At 41.9% G+C, this 21,665-nt stretch overlaps 7 protein-coding genes across 13 annotated transcripts in view; 2 read left to right on the top strand and 5 right to left on the bottom strand.

The window, feature by feature from the left end:
- Positions 1 to 11: 11 nt before the first annotated feature.
- On the bottom strand, positions 12 to 1,140 carry LOC108016648 (uncharacterized). Its single transcript, XM_017083355.4, has 2 exons — positions 589 to 1,140; positions 12 to 520 (listed from the first exon to the last, which is right to left on the bottom strand). Exons 1-2 carry the CDS (start codon positions 1,079 to 1,081, stop codon positions 126 to 128), a joined length of 888 nt encoding a protein of 295 aa, XP_016938844.2. The 5' UTR covers positions 1,082 to 1,140; the 3' UTR covers positions 12 to 125.
- Positions 1,141 to 2,595: 1,455 nt separating this feature from the next.
- eIF3g1 (eukaryotic translation initiation factor 3 subunit g1) lies at positions 2,596 to 3,753 on the bottom strand. The gene is made up of 2 exons (XM_017083325.4): positions 3,606 to 3,753; positions 2,596 to 3,543 (listed from the first exon to the last, which is right to left on the bottom strand). The coding sequence occupies exon 2, from the start codon at positions 3,541 to 3,543 to the stop codon at positions 2,734 to 2,736; it is 810 nt and encodes a 269-aa protein (XP_016938814.1). The 5' UTR covers positions 3,606 to 3,753; the 3' UTR covers positions 2,596 to 2,733.
- Positions 3,754 to 3,859: 106 nt separating this feature from the next.
- LOC108016901 (mitochondrial fission process protein 1) lies at positions 3,860 to 5,150 on the top strand. The gene is made up of 3 exons (XM_017083817.4): positions 3,860 to 4,127; positions 4,188 to 4,413; positions 4,854 to 5,150. Exons 1-3 carry the CDS (start codon positions 4,016 to 4,018, stop codon positions 5,014 to 5,016), a joined length of 501 nt encoding a protein of 166 aa, XP_016939306.2. The 5' UTR covers positions 3,860 to 4,015; the 3' UTR covers positions 5,017 to 5,150.
- Gss2 (Glutathione synthetase 2) lies at positions 5,139 to 12,383 on the bottom strand. 6 transcript variants are annotated; one of them, XM_017083814.4, is made up of 8 exons: positions 12,089 to 12,374; positions 11,795 to 12,017; positions 11,285 to 11,497; positions 9,905 to 10,236; positions 6,956 to 6,998; positions 6,218 to 6,456; positions 5,766 to 6,150; positions 5,139 to 5,590 (listed from the first exon to the last, which is right to left on the bottom strand). In XM_017083814.4, exons 2-8 carry the CDS (start codon positions 11,951 to 11,953, stop codon positions 5,288 to 5,290), a joined length of 1,674 nt encoding a protein of 557 aa, XP_016939303.1. In that variant the 5' UTR covers positions 11,954 to 12,017; positions 12,089 to 12,374; the 3' UTR covers positions 5,139 to 5,287. The 6 variants fall into 6 exon arrangements, 5 of the variants coding, with proteins under 5 accessions (XP_016939303.1, XP_016939302.1, XP_070853894.1 ...); XM_017083813.4 differs by having other exon boundaries at positions 12,180 to 12,374; XM_070997793.1 differs by lacking the exon at positions 9,905 to 10,236 and adding an exon at positions 7,442 to 7,575 and having other exon boundaries at positions 12,089 to 12,370.
- A 222-nt stretch (positions 12,384 to 12,605) lies between these two features.
- Positions 12,606 to 14,192, bottom strand: LOC108016539 (fibrinogen-like protein 1). Its single transcript, XM_017083213.4, has 2 exons — positions 12,972 to 14,192; positions 12,606 to 12,922 (listed from the first exon to the last, which is right to left on the bottom strand). The coding sequence occupies exons 1-2, from the start codon at positions 13,901 to 13,903 to the stop codon at positions 12,781 to 12,783; spliced, it is 1,074 nt and encodes a 357-aa protein (XP_016938702.2). The 5' UTR covers positions 13,904 to 14,192; the 3' UTR covers positions 12,606 to 12,780.
- An 848-nt stretch (positions 14,193 to 15,040) lies between these two features.
- mnb (minibrain) overlaps positions 15,041 to 21,665 on the top strand; it is a 27,218-nt gene continuing 20,593 nt past the window's right edge. Inside the window, exons 1-2 of one of the 2 annotated variants that reach the window (XM_070997363.1) lie at positions 15,041 to 15,312; positions 15,389 to 15,661. The gene's annotated coding sequence lies outside the window, so the exon portion shown is untranslated. Of the gene's footprint in view, positions 15,662 to 21,665 lie in introns of both variants that reach the window. The other variant, XM_036820684.3, reaches the window with a different exon arrangement.
- LOC108016538 (tol-Pal system protein TolA) lies at positions 17,095 to 19,637 on the bottom strand. The gene is made up of 2 exons (XM_065867504.2): positions 18,119 to 19,637; positions 17,095 to 17,755 (listed from the first exon to the last, which is right to left on the bottom strand). Exons 1-2 carry the CDS (start codon positions 18,799 to 18,801, stop codon positions 17,215 to 17,217), a joined length of 1,224 nt encoding a protein of 407 aa, XP_065723576.2. The 5' UTR covers positions 18,802 to 19,637; the 3' UTR covers positions 17,095 to 17,214.

Here is a 21,665-nt window from a genome sequence, read left to right as displayed (position 1 = left end):
AACATTAATAGTTATCGATATAATGACATCGGTGAGCGGTCTATTTAAAGCCAGCTATTTAATTGGTTTAAATTACAGATGCTTAGTTAATCAGGTATACATTGAAGTGTCAGTCTAACAGGGGCTCAGTCATCACTCTCGCTCGTGGCCTTCTTCTTCTTGGCAGCCTTCTCAGATTTCTTGGCCTTCTTGGCCTGCTTCTTGAGGAACTCGCTCTTGTCGAGATTGTTCTGGAAGAAGGTGGTCTCCTTGCGGGCCTGGGAGACCTCCGTGTGGAGGCGCTGCTTGTGCACCGCCTGCTCGTAGTTCATGCGCTCGGTGAGGTGCACCCACTTGAAGCGCGGCAGGTATTTCATGCTCCACAGCGAGTCGTAGAACTGCGACTTCTTACGCGTGGAGATCTTTGAGTTGTTCAACACGGTGACGAGGTACTTGGCGATCCCCTTTGACTCGAACTCCACCCAGCCCTCGGTGAAGTGGATGTTGTAGCGCTTACGCTTGTTCTTCTTGGCCTTGGCACCTGCAAAAACACATAGTCGAGATTAAACGGTGACGCTCTATATCAAAATACCTTTTTGTGGCACTCACTTGACAGCTTCTCCGGCTGCAGGTAAACTCTTCCGATTTTTCCATACTCCCCAAGGATTTCGCGCAGGCGCGTCACGTTCATGTGCTTGGGAATATTGGATATGTAGATAATGCCCTTCTTGGCTTTCTTGGTGCTCTTGGTGCGAGCGGATGTGGAGCCGTTTTTAAAGTTGGCCAGGTCCATTTCATCTTCGTCATCCGAGGGAACTGGCAGCTCAGCGTCCTGTTCCTTCGGTGCTGTTCCTTCATTGTCGTCATCCGAGGAAGCGTCCCGTTCCTTCGGCTTCGGCTTGGTGGGAGCGGAATTGGTTCCTTTTTTAAAGTTGGCCAGGTCCATATCACCGTCGTCGTCCGAGGAAAGGGGCTGCTCAGCGTCCTGTTCCTCCGGCTCTGAGTAGGAGTTATCCGAAGGTTCCTCCTCCGGCTCAGACTCCTCCACTTCCATGGGCGCAGGATCTTGCTTTGGCTTCTTACTCTTTTTTACTTTCGGCATTTTAGTCAGAGTTATATTTTATGTTTGAGTTCTCCTGCCACGCTTGTAGAGATGAGTCTTTTTCGACAACAGCAATCGACGATAGAACTATCGTCGTGGGCTATCGATAGTTTCATACCCTGTATTGTGGAGTATTATAATTGGGATCGTCGTTCTGTAACGGACCATATGAAATATAGGATAGGAAGAAGTTGGGACGGTCTGAAAGTTGAAAAGAAAAAAAAGGTTTAACTTTAAAATATGAAAAAAAAATTTAAAGAAATAAATTTTCCTAAAAGTGATGAGAATCGTTAGCATATTTAGCAAGCTGCTCACAACAGTCGGTCTTTTAGCTGTACGCCTTGATTTGGCTGAACTACGATGAAAAAACCGAAAAAAAATGTCGCATTTTTGACAAAAATCTGAATCTTGTATTTTTGACAAAAATGTAAACCCTTTTTTTCGCCAAAAAAATTGCGTTTTTTGGCTGCCATAACAAAAATATGAGTCAGAATGAGGAATGTCATACCTCGTCGAACTCGTCGTTTAATTTCCAATAAATTGGCATTCAAACCTAGCAAATCTTGATTTTTGCCATTTTTCGTAAAAAAAAGTGATGTAAAAATGCGAAAATTGTTCAAAAAATAAATTTTCCTAAAAATGATTGGAATCGTTAGCATATTTAGCAAGCTGCTCAAAACAGTCGGTCTTTTAGCTGTACGCCTTGATTTGGCTGAACTACGATGAAAAAACCGAAAAAAAATGTCGCATTTTTGACAAAAATCTGAATCTTGTATTTTTGACAAAAATTTAAACCCTTTTTTCGCCATAAAAATTGCGTTTTTTGACTGCCATAACAAAAATATGAGTCAGAATAAGGAATGTCATACCTCGTCGAACTCGTCGTTTAATTTCCAATAAATTGGCATTCAAACCTAGAAAATTTTGGATTTTTGCCATTTTTCGCTAAAAAAAGTGATGTAACCCCTTACAAAAAATGCAAAAATTGTTCAAAAAATAAATTTTCCTAAAAATGATGGGAATCGTTAGCATATTTAGCAAGCTGCTCAAAACAGTCGGTCTTTTAGCTGTACGCCTTGATTTGGCTGGACTACGATTGCAAAACCCTCAAGGGAAAAGAGTATTTTCGACAAAAATCTGAATCTCTATTGAATAATACTAATAAATATATTTATTACAGTTGGTAAAAAAAAAATTAGAATACAATTTATTTGAATATACTGAAAAATATATTTATTTTTTGCAAGCTCTTCTTATTTATTATTTTTTAGAGCCGACTAACTTTTAAAAACAATTGGATAAATAATAAACACCTGAGATTTGAACAATTTGAGAGTCTGTACCATTGTTAGTTTTATAATGAGGGAGATAGCTATATTCCTGCCACTCAAAGGGAAAGTTTGTAAAATAAGTTTAGCATTTAGTTGTTCTACTAAATCTATGTGCTTGGCATTTAAGTCACATAAATCCAGATAAAAACTTTGTCTGGAAGATGGGGGCCAAAGAATTTCGAATTCGGTGCCCGTGGAGGCAGTTTTTACGATTTATTTGTAGCAAACTTATATAGCATAGGGACAAATTGTGTGATCGATCCGTACGAACTCCTATGAGCAGTAAACGCGGGTATTTATTGGGAACGGGATGCGGGCGAACTAATTGTTCTGCGGCTTGGACCACTCCACACTGAGGATGAGATGGTCGTAGCCGTGTCCATTGAGGATCTCGATGGCGGCGGCCGCGTCCTTGCGCTGCTTAAAATGCACGTAGGCGAATCCCTTGCAGAGGCCGGTGTTCTTGTCGCGGGCCAAGTACATCTTGCTCTGCGGCCCAATTTTCTTCACCAGCTCCTCGAGATCCGCCTCGGTCATCGACTCCGACAGATTGGATATCCTGATGGCGGCCGTATCGTCGCGTCCCCGCATTCCCAAGCCGCCCTTTTGGCTGTCCTTCAGGAACGGCGGCACATACTTTCCGGACTTGGGGGCATCCACGGCGGCTGCCGCAGCGGCCGATGCCTTCTTCTCCATCATATTGGTGTCCATGGCGGTGCCCTTGTACGGACAGTTGACCGACCAATGCTCTCCGTTGCAAATACGGCACTTGGCAATGTTCTTGGTGGGATCCAGCAGCGGATCGTTGGCCTTCTCATCCTCCTTGGAGTTAAGGAACTGCATGATGATCTCCTCGGACACCATTGTCGTCTGGGAGTTGGGGCCCGGCTTGTCGTTCTTCGACTCGCCGAACTTTGTCCAGGTGCGTCGCTTGGCCACCGTTTTGGGCACTACCTGCTTGGAGATCTTGTACGTGCGCACCACCTTGGTCTTCTTGTCGTCCTTGTTATACTTGTACTCGGTGACATACTTGTGCCCGTTCTCCACGGTCTCTGTCGTCGGAGGCAGTCCGCCGTAGTCCAGCTCCACCTCATCCGCCCAGGAGGATTTGATCGTTTCAACGCCCGGCATCTGGAAAAGTTCGAATGCCAAGTAAGTGGGGCTGCACTGGGCACGGCTGGCGATGCACTCACTCTGTTTTGGGATGCGAATTCTCTGCGAGAATGGAAATGCAAATTTCGCCACGAGTTAAGCGGATTGGAATCAGCAACACGAAAAGACAGGGTTGTCTTTCTGCAGACCAGGGCTGGCGGCGACAAAAGCGTGTTGCAAAATACTCAAATCTCGTTTGATATATACTAAAAATATACCGCACTGTGTAGTATTTTTTTGTAGACTTTTGAAACATCACCTAAAATAGATGGTCCTACTATCAATCAGCTGTTTTAAAAATTTAAATAAGCAATGGATTTTTAGGGGGCCGGAACCGAGTTTCCAGCTGTTTTCCGTCAGTGGGAACAGATCCCCATAAGAGATTACTTAATTTGAGAAACTGAAAACACGTTCCATTCCACATAAAGAGTGATTGACTACAGTGAAAACCATGCCGGAGGACAAGGACTTTAAGCGGGGAGAGACGGAAACTCTGGAAACCGCCTTTAAACAGCCCGCTAGGGATGTGGACATCTATCGGGACACTTTCATTCGCTATATGGGTGAGTTCTGATCTGGATAACTCTGATATAATCATCTAATGACTTTCGCACACTTTCCAGGCTACAGCAACGAGATCGGCGAGTCCTTCCGCCCGCTGGTGCCCAAATCCTTCGTGGCTGCATCTTATGGCATGGCCATCGGTTACGTCTGCACCGACACCTTCGATAAGGCGCTGCGCCTCCAAATGGACGGGGCATCCTCCAGAGAGGTGGCCATTAAGGGCGGCGACGTCTTCGCCTGGCAGATGCTGGCCTCCGTGGCCATTCCCGGTCTGGTCATCAATAGGTGGGTTTATCCGCTCTCAAAGGACCATCACACAAGTCCTATTATGGTTAGGAGCAGGGAATAAGATACAGCGATTACGTTTTGGGGGTTCCGTTTAATTATCGGTTATGTAATGGTTAGCTTAAATAGCAACGTAGTTCGGTCGCATACATTGTATATGCATAGGATAGTAGCAATCTAGCCAAACTGGTTTAATGTTTTAAACGTGCTATCATTATATGATGATGGTGATGATTTCATCACTTAAATATTCTCACTTTAATATTTCCATGTTGTTTGTTCAATTAACGCAATTGTTCAGTAAGAGGGCCACACAGCAATGTAGGTTTCGTTTTTTCAATTGGTAATTCATTTCATTTGTATTTTTATATAATTTTTTACCCAACTAAATATAAGTGGCATGGTACTTCTGAGTAAGTTATACACATATTCTCTTTCAGGATCACCTGGGCTACCAAAACACTGCTCAGTCGAGCTCCGGTGGCCGTGCTGAAGACGGTTCCCACTCTGGTGGGCCTGGCCAGCATCCCACTGATCATTCACCCGATCGACAGCATGGTGGACCGCCTGATGGACGCCACCTACCGCAAGACGGTCAGGTAGTGAACGCTGCGACCCTTCTACAACCCATTCGTATTCTACTCCCCGGTGATAGTTCATAGATGCTAAGAGTTCGTATTAACTGTTGCAAAGCTTTAAACCCCAAAATCCAGTCTAGACGAGTATTTCTAACTTTACATTTTGGTTTATTGCAATTTGGGTGGAGGATATAGTGAAAAATTTACAACTCGCTTTACAAAAATAATCATTTATACAAGACTGAGGCAACAGGTGGAATGCCGGCGTTTGGACCATTCTCTTTGGGGATCCTATCCTAATTCTGTTCGTCATCGTCATCGCTGTCGATCAGATAGGGACTGTCCAGGGCGCCCAATCCGGCGGCTACGCCTCCCTCGTTGGCGGTCGATAGCTTCGTGCGCAGCATGTGTCCCGCCTGATAGTTGTGCACTATGTGCTCGGCATCGCCGATCACCACGCCAAAGATGCCCAGCTCGGAGACCATGTCGACGATCTGGGGCGGCATATCGCCACCGGGCCGCACCATATAGCCCTTGGTCAGCGGCGGGTGGATCAGGTCCATCAGGATCCAGGCAGAGCGTTCTACGCGCGACATGCGCTGTAAAAGAAGTCGATAAAGTTTGATTAATAGGCAATATGTTCACTGCCATTGAAAGTTTTCCAGAAACATGTAACACTTCGTATTTTAAATATATGACAATAAAAACCATCATAAAAATAAAACATTTACAATTACAGTTAAATTAATCAATATACAAAGTGGGATGACTCACCTTTAGGGCATCGGGTATGTCCACGCCGTAAACATTATTGCCACCTCCCTCGCGCTGCGGCTTCAGCACGAATCTCTCCGGAGTGCGCAGCGCCATCTCGTAGCTGGCATTGCCCGCCTCGTTGTCGTCCAGCGAATAGAGACCCGTGAAGATCTTGCCCACCGCCTTGATCTCCTCGGGATCGTTAATGAAGCGCTCGAGAACCGCCGGCTGGGCCAGTGCCTGCTGCACCTTCTTGGTGCCCGCCAGATGGTAGTGGATCGAGGGGCACTTGATGGCCAGCGAGGTCTCCATCAGATAGCGGGCATCCCACTCCGCCTGCGAGTGATAATGTCCGGGCTCGTAGCCAGCTCGGAAATAGATCACGGCCACCTCCTGGGTTCCCCTGCGATGCGAAATTTGTATGGTTTAGAGGATCGTATATGTGGGCTCATGAGTCATGGTCCACCTACAGTAACAGCTCTTTGGCCAGGCCCAGTTTGCCCTCCCGATGGACATCGGTTAGGGTGCGACGCAGCACCTTGATGTGCGGATAGGTCTCGCGAATGTAGAACTCGTGGAAGCGCTGGTCGCAGATGTTGTACGACACATCCTCGATGATGAACAGGATCACAGCCTTTGGCTTGGCATAGATGTCCCAGGCCTTGACCATGCCGTCGCAGAGTCCAGCCAGGGCGTTATTGTTGGGCATCTGGAGCGGGATTACAATCATATTAACTTTTTATTTTCGGATTTTCAACTAAATATATATTTTTTAAAAGGTTTTACCAAAATTCTTTTGTTTCACACAATCTTAACATGAAAAGCTTACATTTTTAAATTTATTTTATATAAGAAATAAATTCATTTTATTATCAATAAAGGTTTTGATTTGGTATTATTGAGAATGAAAGTCCGGAAATTCGAAAAATATAAGATCGAGTCTCCAAAACTCTGAAAGGCCTGAAGCTCCGAAAGAAATTTCGAAACTCTGATCGTAAAAATTTATTTCTGATCATTACTGCTCCAAAATATTAAACCACTATCTAATATTATAACACTAGAAGACAATTCACTCTGGTTAATACATATGCACATATTTTCTAAGCATTGTATGAAAAAGTTCTACACTTGAAGCATTGATAACGTATACCATTTATTTTAATATCAAAGAAACAAGTTTTAGATGGTACTCCCCCCGGAATACTCACATTGTGCAGCTTATCCGCATGTCCCAGTTCGCTAAGTACAAATCTGCGGGTATGAAGGAGACGGGAAGAGCCGGAACGGAAAGATATAGATTAGCATTATCCGGTAATCACTGGATGACCAACAACAGCAACAAACAACAACAAATGTTTGGGGCAGATGGGGGTTAATTATCGAGACCAGAACCGCAAAGGGGGTAGGAAAATTGTGGGAGGGGGTTACGTGTGAATGACAATAATGTTATATGCTACAGCGTGAGAAAGTGACGGATAAAGCGAGAACCAATTAAACCACATGCAAGAACGAGACAGCAAACGATGGGACCTTCTAGGTGTGATCAGTGATCATCAGTGATTAGTGATCAATGCGTGCGTGAGTAAGTGGGAGGTGGGAGTTGGATGGGGGGGTATAGAAAGACAGGTGCTTTTTTAGGTGTGTGTTTGTGCATTCGTGCGTTTGATAGAGAGAGAGAGAAGAGCGCTTAATACTTCTGCTGCGGCACCAATTGGGTGGCAATGCCAGCGAAACTGGAGGCCACCGTGTTGATCTCGACCTGCTTTATCGCACAGCCCTCGGACACGTGTGCCATATAGTCGGATCGCAACAGACCGATGCTATATGCCTGCAATTATGATCATTATACAATATATATACATTAGGTGCGTCCCTTAAAGTAGCTTCTTAGCCGATAAAAGCGATTAAAAAAATATTGTTCATATATCTAGGTATGGTGTGATCCTCGTCCGTGGGTCTTTAAAATATAGGATGAGGTAGGTGCGGATATATATTTATATGTTCAGAGAGACAGAGGCGAGAAATGGTGGAGGATGGTAAAGTGAAACGATGCATACCCCCAATACTATTTAAACTACTTAGCCCAAAAGCACTGCCTTCTATTTCTATTATTAAAGATCTTCCACAGGCTAGGGAGAGAAAGTTTCCATTATAATCTTAACTTATCTTTCAAATTCGAACGAGGTGCCTCAAACATTAGATTGTAAAGTGTTATTCGCCCTATCTCCTAAGAGGGTGGTGTTTATTCAAGTCAGATTTATGATTGTACTGTTGAATTTATACTATACTAATAGCTCACTACTTTTAAAAATAGTCAAGCAAAATAATATTTTTGGTTCACCTCGAACTTGATTATGATTCACCTTTTGGCAATTCGTCATTTTATTTCCATATCATGGAAAGTGTAACTAAGCATTGCGTTGCAAAATCGGGTTTTTTACCGTCCACATTTACAGCTGATACTTTTACTATTTAATAAACATGTTCTGATCTAATCTGTTTAATTATGTTTACGTCACCGCTGCTGGTAAGTAAATAAACAGACAAAAAGCTGGCACGAAACCCACAAACAGGTGTTTTTAATCCCAACATTTCATAGGTTGAGGTAAGCATGGGAAAATTCTAGGCAAGAGGTACAGTTTTGAAGGCTAAAACTCCATGACTGGATAAAACTTGAAGTTTCAGACGAATTACTAAGTTTGTCATCCATTGTTTTGTTTTTGTTTCCTTGTTATCGCCCGCCTCCACTTTAAATGCCACCAATTACCAGGCGTATCTATATCAGTTGGGCCCATATCCCTATCTGTAATCCTATCAAGCCCAGCTGTGAGGTCTCCATGTGGGGCCTTTGTTTGGACTACAAAGTATATCGAATAATCGTTAAATTCTGGCCTTCAGACTATGAGTTTAATATCTATGGAATACTATGTTTATAAGGCCTGAAATGGTTTTTTGATTGATTAGACCATTTTAGTGCTGACATTTGGGTGAAACTTCCATTTCCAGAAACTTCTAGAGATTGAATAATTCAAGGTTGTGAAATATATTATTGGCGTTATCAAAGGGGAATGAGAAAAAACTAATTAAAAGAATGTGTCATCTAAACACTAAATATATATATAATTAACACATTGTACACCCTTGATATTTATCTAATCCCTGATAGCTACACCCCAAAAGTTCGACTTATCAGTGTCTGTCATATAGGAAGGGACTATGCGAAAAGTTGGATAAGTTAGGGACAGCGGAACGGACAATCACTTGGAAAGATGAAGATTAATAAGCGGGTAAGCTGCTACAGTTAGGTTGGGAGGAGCAGGTGGCAAGATGCAGGAGGCAGGAGGCAGGATGCAGGAGCCAGAAGGCAAGAGCAGAGCAGATCAGATCAAATCAGGTACAGAGCTGGCAGGAGGCAACAGGCGACAGGCAGCGGCAGTAAATCAAAAATCTACTCAACGATCTCAAGGACTCAACCAAAAAGGCGTTTAAGCATATTGTCAGTAAAATATGTAGCTATGTTTATACATAAATACATGTCTAAGAAACGGCGGAACAAAATCAACTTCAACTAAAGAACAAAGGACTTTACAAAGCAACACACACAAAAGCACACGCAATATACCATAACAATTTATATATTATGCTGGATTTCGGATTTCCTTTCTACTATTAAAGATTTATTACTTTTAATTATTACTTTATATTCAACTAAAAATTGTTTCTTTTGCTCGGAGAAACTTCGTTATTTTGATTCTCTCTCTAAATTGCTTGTAATTGTTTTTTGTATTTAACATTTTAGGCAAGCTGAGCAAATTTAAATGATTTAATACGAAACTTGGTATTACTGAACTTCAAGTTTTATATACAGAATTGTCTATGCTTACAAAATGAGATATCCGAGCTACTGAATAGTCTTCTATTCAATCCAATTCCAAATTTTGAAATTCGATTCGAGAAACGAGATTGTTTCTGGATCTGGTGTTAGTGTGTGTGGTTTCGTGTGGTTAGGCAAAGGATGCAAGCAATGCAGGAATGCAGATATGCGATGGGATGATCGGGTGGTAAGAGGACTGGGTTTTAATCAGGGAGTGTTGCTAATGGTGGTGTGGTGTGGTGTTGCAGTGGCTGCATTAATGGACTGTGGGTGTGGACAGCACCTTTGTATGGTTTTACTTGCTGGTCCCAAATGGCCAAAGCCCGAAGCTATTGTATTGATCTCGACTTGTTTCCAGCAGCAGTATGCGGATTGAATGCCGGTCGCCCTCCGTTCCCGCTCTTTGGTGGCCCGGCTCAGCTGATTCTCCCTGTGCTCCTTCTGCTCCTCCTTCTCCTCCTCCTTTCTGCCCGTGCCAGCAGCAGCAGTTCCGGCTCCTTTTCCCACATCAGCAGCCGCATCCTCGCCAGCCGTCGTCCGTAGCGCCCGGGGCGACAACTCCGGACAGCCGGACTCCAGCATCAGATCGCTGCGCAGCATCCCCAGCGATATTTTCTTCGATTCGATCCGATTTGTTTTGGTTTTGGTTTCGGTTTCGGATTCATTTGATTCAATTCGATCATTTTTCGTAGCATAGCGATGCAATGAGTGACGGATAATGGAGCAACAGATTGTGGTTGAGATCGAGAGTTTGTACAATTGCGTGGTTAAGGTTTCTTTTTCGAGGGAGCGGTGACGTGAAAAGCACAAATTGTGAAATAAATTTTGCACAGAAAACTAGTTTCGCAATTGATCTTGATATTTACAGATTAAAGTGGATATAAGTTGCTTGGCAAATCATAAATTGCTGATACTTTTTAACTGACTAACTTGTTTTTTAATAATTCCAAAAAAATTATCATAGCTCAAAAAACAAAATCCTATATGCACATGGAAATCATTGCTAAAGGCAACAAGATTGAAAGAAAAGTAAAAGTAAGAGGACAATTAAATAGTCTCTGCGTAATTTAAAATTTACTAGTCTTATTTAAGTAGATTTGACTGTGCGTCGATTCTAGTTTTGAGTGGATAGCTTTATATATATAAATAATCTTTGGCGGCAACCGAGCCAATATAATTATTAAAAATAATCACAACTTGTCACCTTTCTGATACGATCAAATATATGATATGCAAAGATTAGGTTTTTTTTGACATGGAAAAGTTCATGAAATTCGCTTCTGTGCTGGTTTCGTTAGGGGAAATTAAAGTAAACCAAAAGGGAAGAGAGCAATGACAAAGGGCTAGCGTTTTAGATGTCAGGGATGGCCTGTCCTACGCCGATTTACAAGCGGTAACTGGGCAAATCATCGATAAGGAGCTGCGAGACCGAGAGACCAGGATGCTCGCATAAATCACGCGAGATTAGCGACTACAACCGAGCTCTTGGCTATGGATTTATGGAGGGGCGATTAGATTGCGACCGGGGGTGGAGGGGCCCAATAAATTCTAGCGAGAAACCCACTGGCTGCCTGTAGATGTGCTCCCGATGGGGATGAGGTGGATACGATAGTGATGTGCAGGAGGATCGGAGATGGATGGACGCCGGCTGACGGAATCTCACCTGGGTGAACCCGTGCGCCAGCACCTTGCGGTAGATGTTGAACAGATTGGCCGTGAACTCGTCCACCTTGATCGTCTCCGCCAGCGTCGTGGTGATGAACTCCTCGTCGTGGGCCACGTTGTGCATCAGCCGGTTGATGATCGGCTGCAGGGCCACCGCCTTCTCGAACTCCTTGCGCGGAAACGAGGATGGCACCAGGACAAAGGGGGCGAACTGCAATTGACTTGGTTTAGTATACTGGCATTTCATAACAGTGGATCTCGCTCGAGTGTCTTAACTCCCAGAATTCACTCAAGTTACTATAGTTCATTATTACTACATTTGGAATTAAAGCTATGTTCGTAAAACCTTAACCCTAAACTTTAAACGATATTTTTTTACTGCACTCTACGGAAACTAGTTCTTCAGTCTACAAAACCGCGATAAATCATTATAGCAATTAAATGTCAAGAGAAAAAAACCCTAGCAGGGGGGGAGTTGCTACTGGCGAGGCTCGACTGTACCACCTACGTTCAGGGAGTCCGGGCTGAAGGCGGTCTTCGATCGCATGGCGGCGCCGTGCATGATGGCATAGTCCTTGGCCTTGGCCGTCACCTCCAGGAGCTCCTCCTCCGGCAGCGGCAGCCGGATGCAGTTGCGCAGCACGGGCGTATTGGCGTCGCTGGACATGATCGGACTCGTTGGGGAGCTTGGAGCTACGGCGGGGATCTAAGGATCTTCGGATCAGCTGCGTCTGGAAGCAGATAGGAATGGGGCCAGTGTGAGTGGTGGTTTTCAACCCCGCGATCCGCGGCTATATCTCACGGGTCTGCTCGCCGGAACTGCTTGCTGGGCACTGAGCACTCAGAACTGAGCACTAAGTACTGGATGGTACTGGTACTGGTGCTCTACTCACCACTGGAACTGCGGAACTGGGGAACTGCTGATAGCGGATATCCGCGGGCACGGGGTGGTAATGGTTGTGGGTGGGGGCAGATAGTACTCGATGGCGTGCCTGGCGTCGATTTGATAGTTCTAAGCAAATAGTTCGTTTTATTTACACACACTTTTGATTAACATTTTCTTTCCGAAATTAAAAAACAACAAGTTTTTGGAGATGGTAGAAATATTTAGACACTAGTCGATACTATCGTTCCGGCTGGAACATGGCAGTATTTAAATACTAACTAAAATACCATCAAAGGTGGTGTTTTCAAACACTGAAATTCTGCGTTTACGCACACTCTTTTGAAAGCTTTTTAAAATTCAAAATTCAAATTAAGTTATTTAATATTATTTGAAATACACGTTTCATTAATATAATAAATACAACACAAGCATTCATTTCATATATTTATTTGCCTTATTCTTCGAGCCAATTTTTACAAAGGAACCGAATTTCAGATCAAAAATGCAATGTAAATCAGATCGCGTTCGAATAGATAACAAAATATTATTAATTAATGCAGTATTGTGATTTGTTTCACCTAAATAATAATAGTATTTACAATTTTATTTCATAACGTTTTAGGCCTAATCATCATTTCCACAAAGGTGAGCGAGTAGGTCCAGTCGTTGTTGTGCCAAGAACCCCATAAAATGCCATTTGTCTTGTTATCTCTGGAGTGGCCCTCTTTATAGTACTTTCCATTGAGCATGCTGTGATTTGAATTGTCGTTATAAATGCCTGCTATTTGAATATGCTTACCTCTGGGCACAGTTGTAGTACCACCAGCCACCATATTCATCGGCAGCGCAGTTAAATTTGTAGGAATCATTATCCCGGTCGAAAGTAGTGAACTTTTTGTTCTCATGAACCCTCAGGGAGTCCCCGGCCGTACCTTCATATGTACCCAGCGCTTTTAGCGCGTACGATTCTTCCTCACTTCCAATTTTGAAATCCTTATAGTGAGCATAGCTAGTGGATCCATCGATCTTTCTCAGTGCTATGTAAAGTTCGTGTGGTTGCTCGTGGGTCATATGGTGCATTTTTTCTAACCCAATGAAAAACTCTCCTGTTGTATTCCCGAATCCATCCTTGTAGTCCTTCCAGGGACGATCGAAGTTCTCGGAACCGTCGAATCGTTTTTGAATGGTTAACCAACCTTTTGAATTGCAGGGTATCCCGAAAGTATCGATTCCCCTCATTGTAATATTGTAAATTCCACTTGGTCCTTCGCTGGGACAAAAGCCCTTTGGTTTGCATTCCAGAAGTTCTTCGGTTATCTCAGATATTTTTTCAAAATTAAATTGTATCTGTTTGTCTTTGTTTTTGATTTCAGCTTTAGCTGTTACCAGCTCACTCCGCAAGTGTTTAATGTTTGCCGCCAAGACATTAACCTTGCCCCTTTGATCCTTGATTTCCTTGGTTTTTTCAACTAATTGCTCTCCCTTGCAGTTGATTTGACTTTGCAAATCCTTAATGGTTTCTGCCATAGCATTTACTTGGACTTTCAGTTCCTCACTTGAATTCACCTTTACAAAACGATCGAGGATGGGCCTTAAAACCCAAACACGATATGAACTGCAGGGATTTTCCACAATTGGGTTGGAAGACTTCTGCTGCACAGCATTTACTAGATTTGAGGATGCCAAGGATACAAAAATCAACGGAAACAGAATGATCAACAGCGCTTTCATTATGTTGGAAATGCGAACTGCGGGGTTTGCGACTCAAAAGTTAACTGAATTTCTTAATATTCGGTATGCATTTTTATAAATACTTGGTATGCTTTAACATTTTTGCAACTTGTTTTTTACAGTCTTAAGCGATTTAATTATACTCTGCGAACCAATACGAAATTCATTTAATCACACTTTTACGGTCCTCGTTAATGTTTGTTTACAGATCAAGTTTGAATAATTGGGTCACAATTTAACAGCTTCTTTGCAATTAAAGATGACTGGACTTCTAACTAAAACCGGTTTTAGGTGACGAATAATACATATGCTATATGCTATTGAATACATATGCTATTAAAAGGCCATGGTATAGAGGGTATGCAGAATGTACAGGGAGCTATTAATTTGAGGTCTCTAATTCAGTTTGTGCAGCCTGATCAGCCTTCCTGCTCAAGTATCAGCTGCGTGCCTTGAGTAATCATTCCGTTGAGGACCTAATCATATAGCTCTTACTTTACATACTCTCAATTTTATTAGCAAGCAGATTAAACTTAGATTACACCTTGCACTTGTCGAGATCCCTCCACACCGCTCGGTCGCACCGTAAGCCATGCGAATTACTTAGTTGTGTCTTAAATTTACCGCGTAATTAGTCGGTTTTCGATCACAGAATTTTCGAAAACCACACGGGCGCAACAAATCGACAAAGATGGTGGACAGTTATCGATAGACTATACCAGCTTAGAAAAATACCATATTTGTTTTTTTCAAATATACCAACAATGTTTTAAAGACGGGATTCATGGAAAAATTAATACGGAAAATTGAATATTAAATAAAATACTCAATTTGATTTTAGTTTTTCTTTCAAAAATAGTTCACGACCTGTGTATTTTAATCATACTACTGTTTCTAACTTTCCAAATCCGACGTGTAAAATACCCTCCTTCACTCTAAATTGTTTTCTGGTGGTAATTTCAGACACCAGGTGAACTTAAACGTTTAGCAGGTGAAAAACGAACAGCTGAATAGTTTATTCTAAACTTATTTGGAGATGGCATGGTGATTGATTTTTTAAGGCACGGCTAAACAAATACCATATCGTGACAAGCTCGTGACACGGCTATTGCTGCCCATCTCTAGTCTGCGCTGGTTTGCTCACTTCTGAGGCTCATTTTTGAGATTTTTGAGCAACGAGCAACGAAAATGCAGCGCGAAAGCACGGTGTGAAAAAGTAAATAACAAGCGGTTGAGCGAGCTGCTGAATCAAATAAATGTTAAATAAATACATAAATAGAGGTCCGGTGAAGCAAGCTGAATAATTCCGGCCGTGCGGAAAACGGGAAAGTCGAAAATTCAACGCTTTCAGTTAGCATCTCGTTTCCCCCGATTCGCTCGTGTCTGTGTATGCGTGTGGGTGCGTGAGTGTAAGTGTGTTTTTTTTTCCTCTTTTGGTGTGTGTGTGTGCCTTTTTTTTTTGTACACTGCGCTCTTTTTGGCCAGACGGGCGGAAAAGGAGAAAAACCGAAGAGAGAGCTGCAGGAAATGAAAAGAAAATGTGAAAAGTTAAGCAGTTAATTAAGCAGCACCCAGTACGAAGTGGAAACATAGGAAAAGGAGCAGCATCATTAGCAACAACAACAACGGCGGCAGCTGCAGCCATCAACAACTACAGTCATGTGCGGGATAACTGCATCGCAGCGGGCCTAAAAAAGCTGCAGCCCTAAATAATAATAATCGACCAAAAAGAAAAACAACGGCGAACATCAAATAAATGTAAGTTAGCCTTTTTTATGCTTCTGTTTTTCTGTTTGGTTAGGTTGAAAAAAAGAGAGCAGAGAGAGCCGAAATTCAAGCGTCCAGCATTAACATTATACAGCGTGCTGTTAAGCGGTAACAGTGTTGCTGTTAGGCGCCCAAAGACAAGCCAATTGGACTAGCCGGCATTTTAAAGTCCAATTGGACTGCGAGCATTTATACATTTATTTTATGTTTCTATTATAAATCAAGCTGTAGACAAGTATAAATATATTAGGCACATAACAAATGAAATGGCCAGCTTATACCCTTTATTTAACCCTTTGGTTTTGTTTGTTCTCGAGTGAGTTGATGCCTTATTTTTAAAAGAAGCGTGCAGCAAAAATTTGCACAGCTAACTAATATTTCCAATTCATAATTCACTAAAGAAAGTGCTTTCCATTGACAAATCCATGCAGACTTTGTCAAAAGTTCCTTAATTGAATTGCCAGGAAACTTTTGTACTCCGTGTGTTTCCTTGTGCTATTTACACATTTCTCCCCTTTGTTTTGGCTTTGTCGTTATTGTAATCACTTAATTAAATATACTTGAAGTGTTAATTGACGATTTTAAAATTATAATTCAATTTATTCTTATTCTATGAGTTCGCTCTCTTTTCCGCTCTCTCTCTCGCTCGGTGCGAAATGCGCGCGCCCTCTCTTTCTCCTGCTCTCCTTCTCTCTCTCTTCCGTTTCGAGTTTCAAGAAGCGACGCCAAAATAGCAATAAAAACAACAACGACGCAACAGCGCCGCAAAAGGTGGCAACCCTGCTGCCGTTGCACTTCTAACACCCAACCGCCCACCGTTTTCACCGAAATCAAATACAAAAGAAAGCAGGAAAACCCAAACAGCTGTTTTTTTCTGGATAAAGATGGGTTTTCCACTTTACTCCCCCTGTCCCTCTGCCACTCCCGCTCACTCTCCTTCTCCATCTCCATCTTTCTTCTCTTTGCGATCTTGCTTCGGTGATTTTTGGCCTTGCACTCGTTTTCCTTTGCCCATTCCATTCGCCCACCACCAACAACACCGATCCATTGTTTTTGTTTATTTCGCAAGAATTACGGCACTGCAAAGCAAATTTGTTGGTAAACAATTGCATATTCACACAGCTACAGTGGTAACCCGCAAGCATTAACAATAGTCTACTATTATTGCCAAATCATTTCCGATATCTCTAATCGATTGTGTTGCACACCTAGTATTATCTGAAATCATTCTAAAATTAGATCATTTAATCTATAGCCTTTGCGAAAATAGAAAATGTAATCTGCAGCCACTATAAAAATAGAACGTAAACTTTGGAACCTCTATCAAACTATACAATGCATTCATTGGAAGGGACTCACTTTGATGTTTGGAAATATAAAAAAAAGGAAAAGATTTGTTCTACGAAACGGAAATAAGTTATAAATGCATTATGCAAATTGGAAGAGAATAGATTACCCTAGATCCCTGTCCCATAAAAACTGAAAGCTTCATTTAAAAGGGAATAAATAATATTATAAAATAGACGTTGAATCGGTAGTCGCTATCAAAATATAGGTTGCATCAGATCTAAGGAGTGATCCTCATAGATGGACTCTTCTCGACCTCGAGTCGCCCGATTCCGGAGCTTCTCTCGCCGCTTTCGCTGTTGTTGCCGGCGTCGCTGCCTGTAGAGTTCCAGGAGGGCTTGGCAGGTGCCACTATCGTGGCCATAGCTGCCACACCCACCCGTCTTTTGGGGCGGCGGGAGACCACCACCACCAGCACCTCCTCCTCCACCAGCTCCTCCTCCTCCACCAGCTCCTCCTCCTCCACAAGCTCCTCCTCCTCCTCCTCCACCGCCCAACGGCAGGAAATTGCTGGAAGAGACCTTTTGCTTGGCCTCCACGGCGGCGGAGGCTGCTCGACAGGCCGCCTCCTTCACCTGTTCGTATTCCGACCTCGCCTGCGCCATCTGGCGGGCCAATCGGTCACCACGCGCCTTGGCGGCCGTCAGCATCTGGGTCTTCTCCTCCAGATCCGCGTTGGCCCGCTCGATCAGGCCGTCCACATCCGTCAAGGTGGCCCTCGTCTGCTCCACCATGGCCCTAAAAGTAGGGATTGATATTGATAAATAATATATAGAAATAGTCAAAAATATAGATATTTTTCACATTAAAATAGGTTTTTGTGAGAGATACGTGTAGGGTATATGCATTTTAAAATGTAGAAGCAATTTAAGCCCGTCCTTTTTGCAAATAAAAACTTATCGATAGTCGATTATGGTTCAATAGAAACGTAGTCACGGTATTTTTCCACAACTGGGATATTAAAAACATGTTATATCCAAAATAAGACGTGTTACCAAGCAAATTCTAACGAAATTTTAAATATAACATAACGATACAGCGCTTTGGGTATATCGAAGTTTTTTAAGACCACATGGTCATGATCATATTTTCAATAGATACCTGAATGCGAGGGCTTGAGCCTCCGCCGTCTTGGCTGCAGCACAGGCGGCATCCACATTCGATTCACTGGACTCCAGAGAAGCGCTCACCTGCTCCACAACGGCCTCGGCCTCCCGGACCTCCCGTCCAAAGTTCTCGACAATGGCTTGCTTACCCTCCAGCACGGCATCGGCGGCCCGAGCGGCCGAGATGGCCTTGTCGGCCAATTGCATTTTCACCTGGCGGGAGGCATCTTGGGCGGCCGCCGCCTGTGCATCATTGGCGGCCTTGGCCACCTGGGCGGCATTCTGGGCAATGTGGGTGGCCTTCATCCGGGATTTGTTCGTGTCGCTGTCACTGGAATCGCAGTTATCCCGATCTCTTTCTCGCTCTCGATCCCTATCCCTGTTTCGATCCCTATCTCTATCTCGATCCCTATCCCTATTATTTCCGCATGATGATGGATTGTACTGGTAGGGCGAATGGGTTTGATATCCCAGATAAGGCGGGGGCTCCACTGTACCCGGTGCATTGCCATCACGATCGCATTTGACCTCTTTCGAGGACATATCATCGCTGGTGTTGTCCAGATAGGTGTCCAGGTAGGAGTCGTATCCATAATAAGGCGGGTCAAAGCTCATCGAGCGTGCACTCGTTATGCGGAGAATCATAAGTAGTACGATATACGGTAGAAATATATTCATTTTCAATTCGAAATTTGAGGGATCTGACTGGGGCTGCTTGTTAGTATATACTAGTTCTGTTGTTAAGGATCTAAAGGATTTAAAAATTCGAGAAATATTGTAGGGGTTTCTAGAAAGTATGATAATGTTATGAAAGGATCAATTATTTTGACAATTTAGGTATTTAGTAATAAGTTATGGTTTTAGAATATTACTTAGTCTTAGAATGTGACCAGAAATATAAGTAATACCCGGGTCTTCAGTAAGAATTACACTTTGTAGAAGTATCTCTATTTAGAACATACATTAATTTAAGGAACACGTAAAATGTCCTCATAAATTGCAGTTTATTTGTGTGAAAATCATCCCGCTGATTCAGAGGTCTTTAAGCGTCTGGTTTCCCTTTAACGAATTTTTAATTGAGTGAAAAACGAAGAAGCAACCTTCTTATATTTTCCCCCGCCGCTTTCTCCCTTTTCTATTTTCCTGCAGGATTAATGGCTGTCATAGCGATGGGTAATTAACACCTTAGTTGGTAGCTTTCACACCTTTCTCCTTCATTCTCCCCCCTCGCGGGTTAAATGCGTATCAAGAATATTTCATTAGTACCCAATTGCGGCGCAATTGCGACGCTGACGCAGCGCAACTAACTAGCTAAGTAACTAACTAACTGACTGGCTGACTAACTAACTACTTAACACGTGTGCCGAGGGGGGAAAGTGAGTGTCGCTTAAACACAACAAACCAGATGCCATACACGTGCTGCCATTTGTTTTGGTTATTATTATCATTATTATTACTTTATTCCCTAATCAGTGCAGCAAAATAAATACAAATTCAGAAAACAGAACAAAAAGAAGTGGGAAAAACCCCTAGCGAAAGTATTACCCATCCATAAATCCAGCAAAAGCATTTGAATTTTCTTTTCAAAATGCAATATTAGCAATTTAATATAACAGAAATATTTTATTCAGCCACTAAAACCCCTGTTCATTCAGTGAAATATATACATTTTATGTTTTCTAAGAAAGATGAATTAACTTTTTAGCTGACAGTTCTTGGAAAGGTTTTATTACCCGCTTGACTTTAAGGAAATTTATGTGCATCATGTTTTTTTTGTTGAATATCTTGAAAATTAGTTATGCTTTGTTATGCTTTATTTTTATTAAAAATGATATTATATGGTTCAGAAAAGGCTACAAAAAACGATCACTGATATGTGTTACCCCTTAAGGTGCATTTAGTAAACATTTTCAAATGAGAAAATATTTATTTAATTTAAATCCATTCCTGCTTTTCCTTTCCTTTGTTATTTAGTAGGTATATAGTAATGGAGAGCGCCTTCTTATTCTGGTTCTGTATTTATTATTATTGTTGTTGTTGCTTGCAGTCTGCTTGCGAAATTGAAATTTTCAATGCCACTGTCAAAGCTGCGACGTCATCCGTCATCAATGAATGCGCAGTTTTGAATTACCATACAAAACACACAGCTACACTGGGGTAAATGAGGAATTAATAGTGGATTCTTTTTTGGAAATCAAATCTTCATAGGTAAAATAAAACACAAACTTATTAAATAATATTGTAGGCAAACTATTGAATAGTCCTGTTCGATAATCCAAAAGAGTTTCTGGGTTTTCCTAATATGATCTGTAAATAAACCAGATCAAATTCGCATCAAATCAAATCTTCATAGGTAAAATAAAACACAATCTTATTAAATAATATTGAACGCAATCTATTGAATAGTCCTTTTCGATAATCCAAACGAGTTTCTGGGTTTTCCTAATATGATCTGTAAATAAGAAAGGTCAAAGTCGCATATATCAGACAACAACTTGTATGGTAAACAGTATGAAACGATCTAGTAATTATCAAATTGCAGATCCCACCATCACCAAAAATAACTTCAATTTACAGACATGAAAGGTTGGTTTTTAATTGCCGCCTTTTCTTTTGTACTTTTGCTTGCCACTTGTTAGTGTTTATATTTTTTATTTGCACATTTTTGCGCTATTGCGTATTGAGCAAAAATCAACTTTATTAACTGACCTTGTGTGTGGCCATGTGCCTCAGTGTGAGTGTGTGAGTGTGTGTGTGTGTGTGTGTGCCTTTGTGGGAGGGAGATGGAAACAAAGGTCTGCGACTGCGCCGCTCACTTAAGTTCACTTGATTATTTTTTTATTTTATTTCAGTTCATTTCGCTTCAGTTTCGGCAAAGGCAAAATCGGTCATTGAACTTTGAACCAAGCCAAGCTAAGCAAAAAAAAAACAAAAACAAAAGCAAAAAAGAACGAGCAACAACAACGGCAGAAATAAATATAATAAACTTAGCCAGCCAGCGGCATTTGCATTTTTCTCTCTCCAACACTCTCTTCTCCTCGCCGCTTTCGATTCTTCTCTATCGCTCTTCTCCCTCTCGCATTCTACTACGCACTTAGCCCCCAGGGGGAGTGAGCGTGACAGGGGATCGGGGATTGCGGAGAAAGAAAGCATAAATTCTTCGCTTTTTTGCACGATCTTCCATTGAAAAAGTGCTTTCAAAAGCGTAAAAACTGTTTTGTTGTCGGTTTCTTTTTGTTATTACAGTCGTACTTCCCTAAAGGGTTTCAAAAGGGGGTTATTAAACTAGAACTGCCCCTAATCCAACTTTATCCAGCCATTATGTTGAGTATTTAATTGTTAAAAATTTGTGTAGATATAGTTAAATCCTTATAATGAAAATTAGTTTAAAAGCTTTAATTTCTTTTCTTTTGTTTAATTTTAGACACGATATTTTGTAAGAATTTTAAAAGTCTTCGAAATTATTATTATAATACACTTTATAAATTATAATTTAAGACTACTTTTAGACAAACTTATTTTAAGAGTTAACTGTTAGGTTC

This window comes from Drosophila suzukii, chromosome X, assembly GCF_043229965.1.
Source record: "Drosophila suzukii chromosome X, CBGP_Dsuzu_IsoJpt1.0, whole genome shotgun sequence".
NCBI classification, from domain to species: Eukaryota; Metazoa; Arthropoda; class Insecta; order Diptera; family Drosophilidae; genus Drosophila; species Drosophila suzukii.
This window is presented reverse-complemented; position numbering and strand designations above follow the sequence as displayed.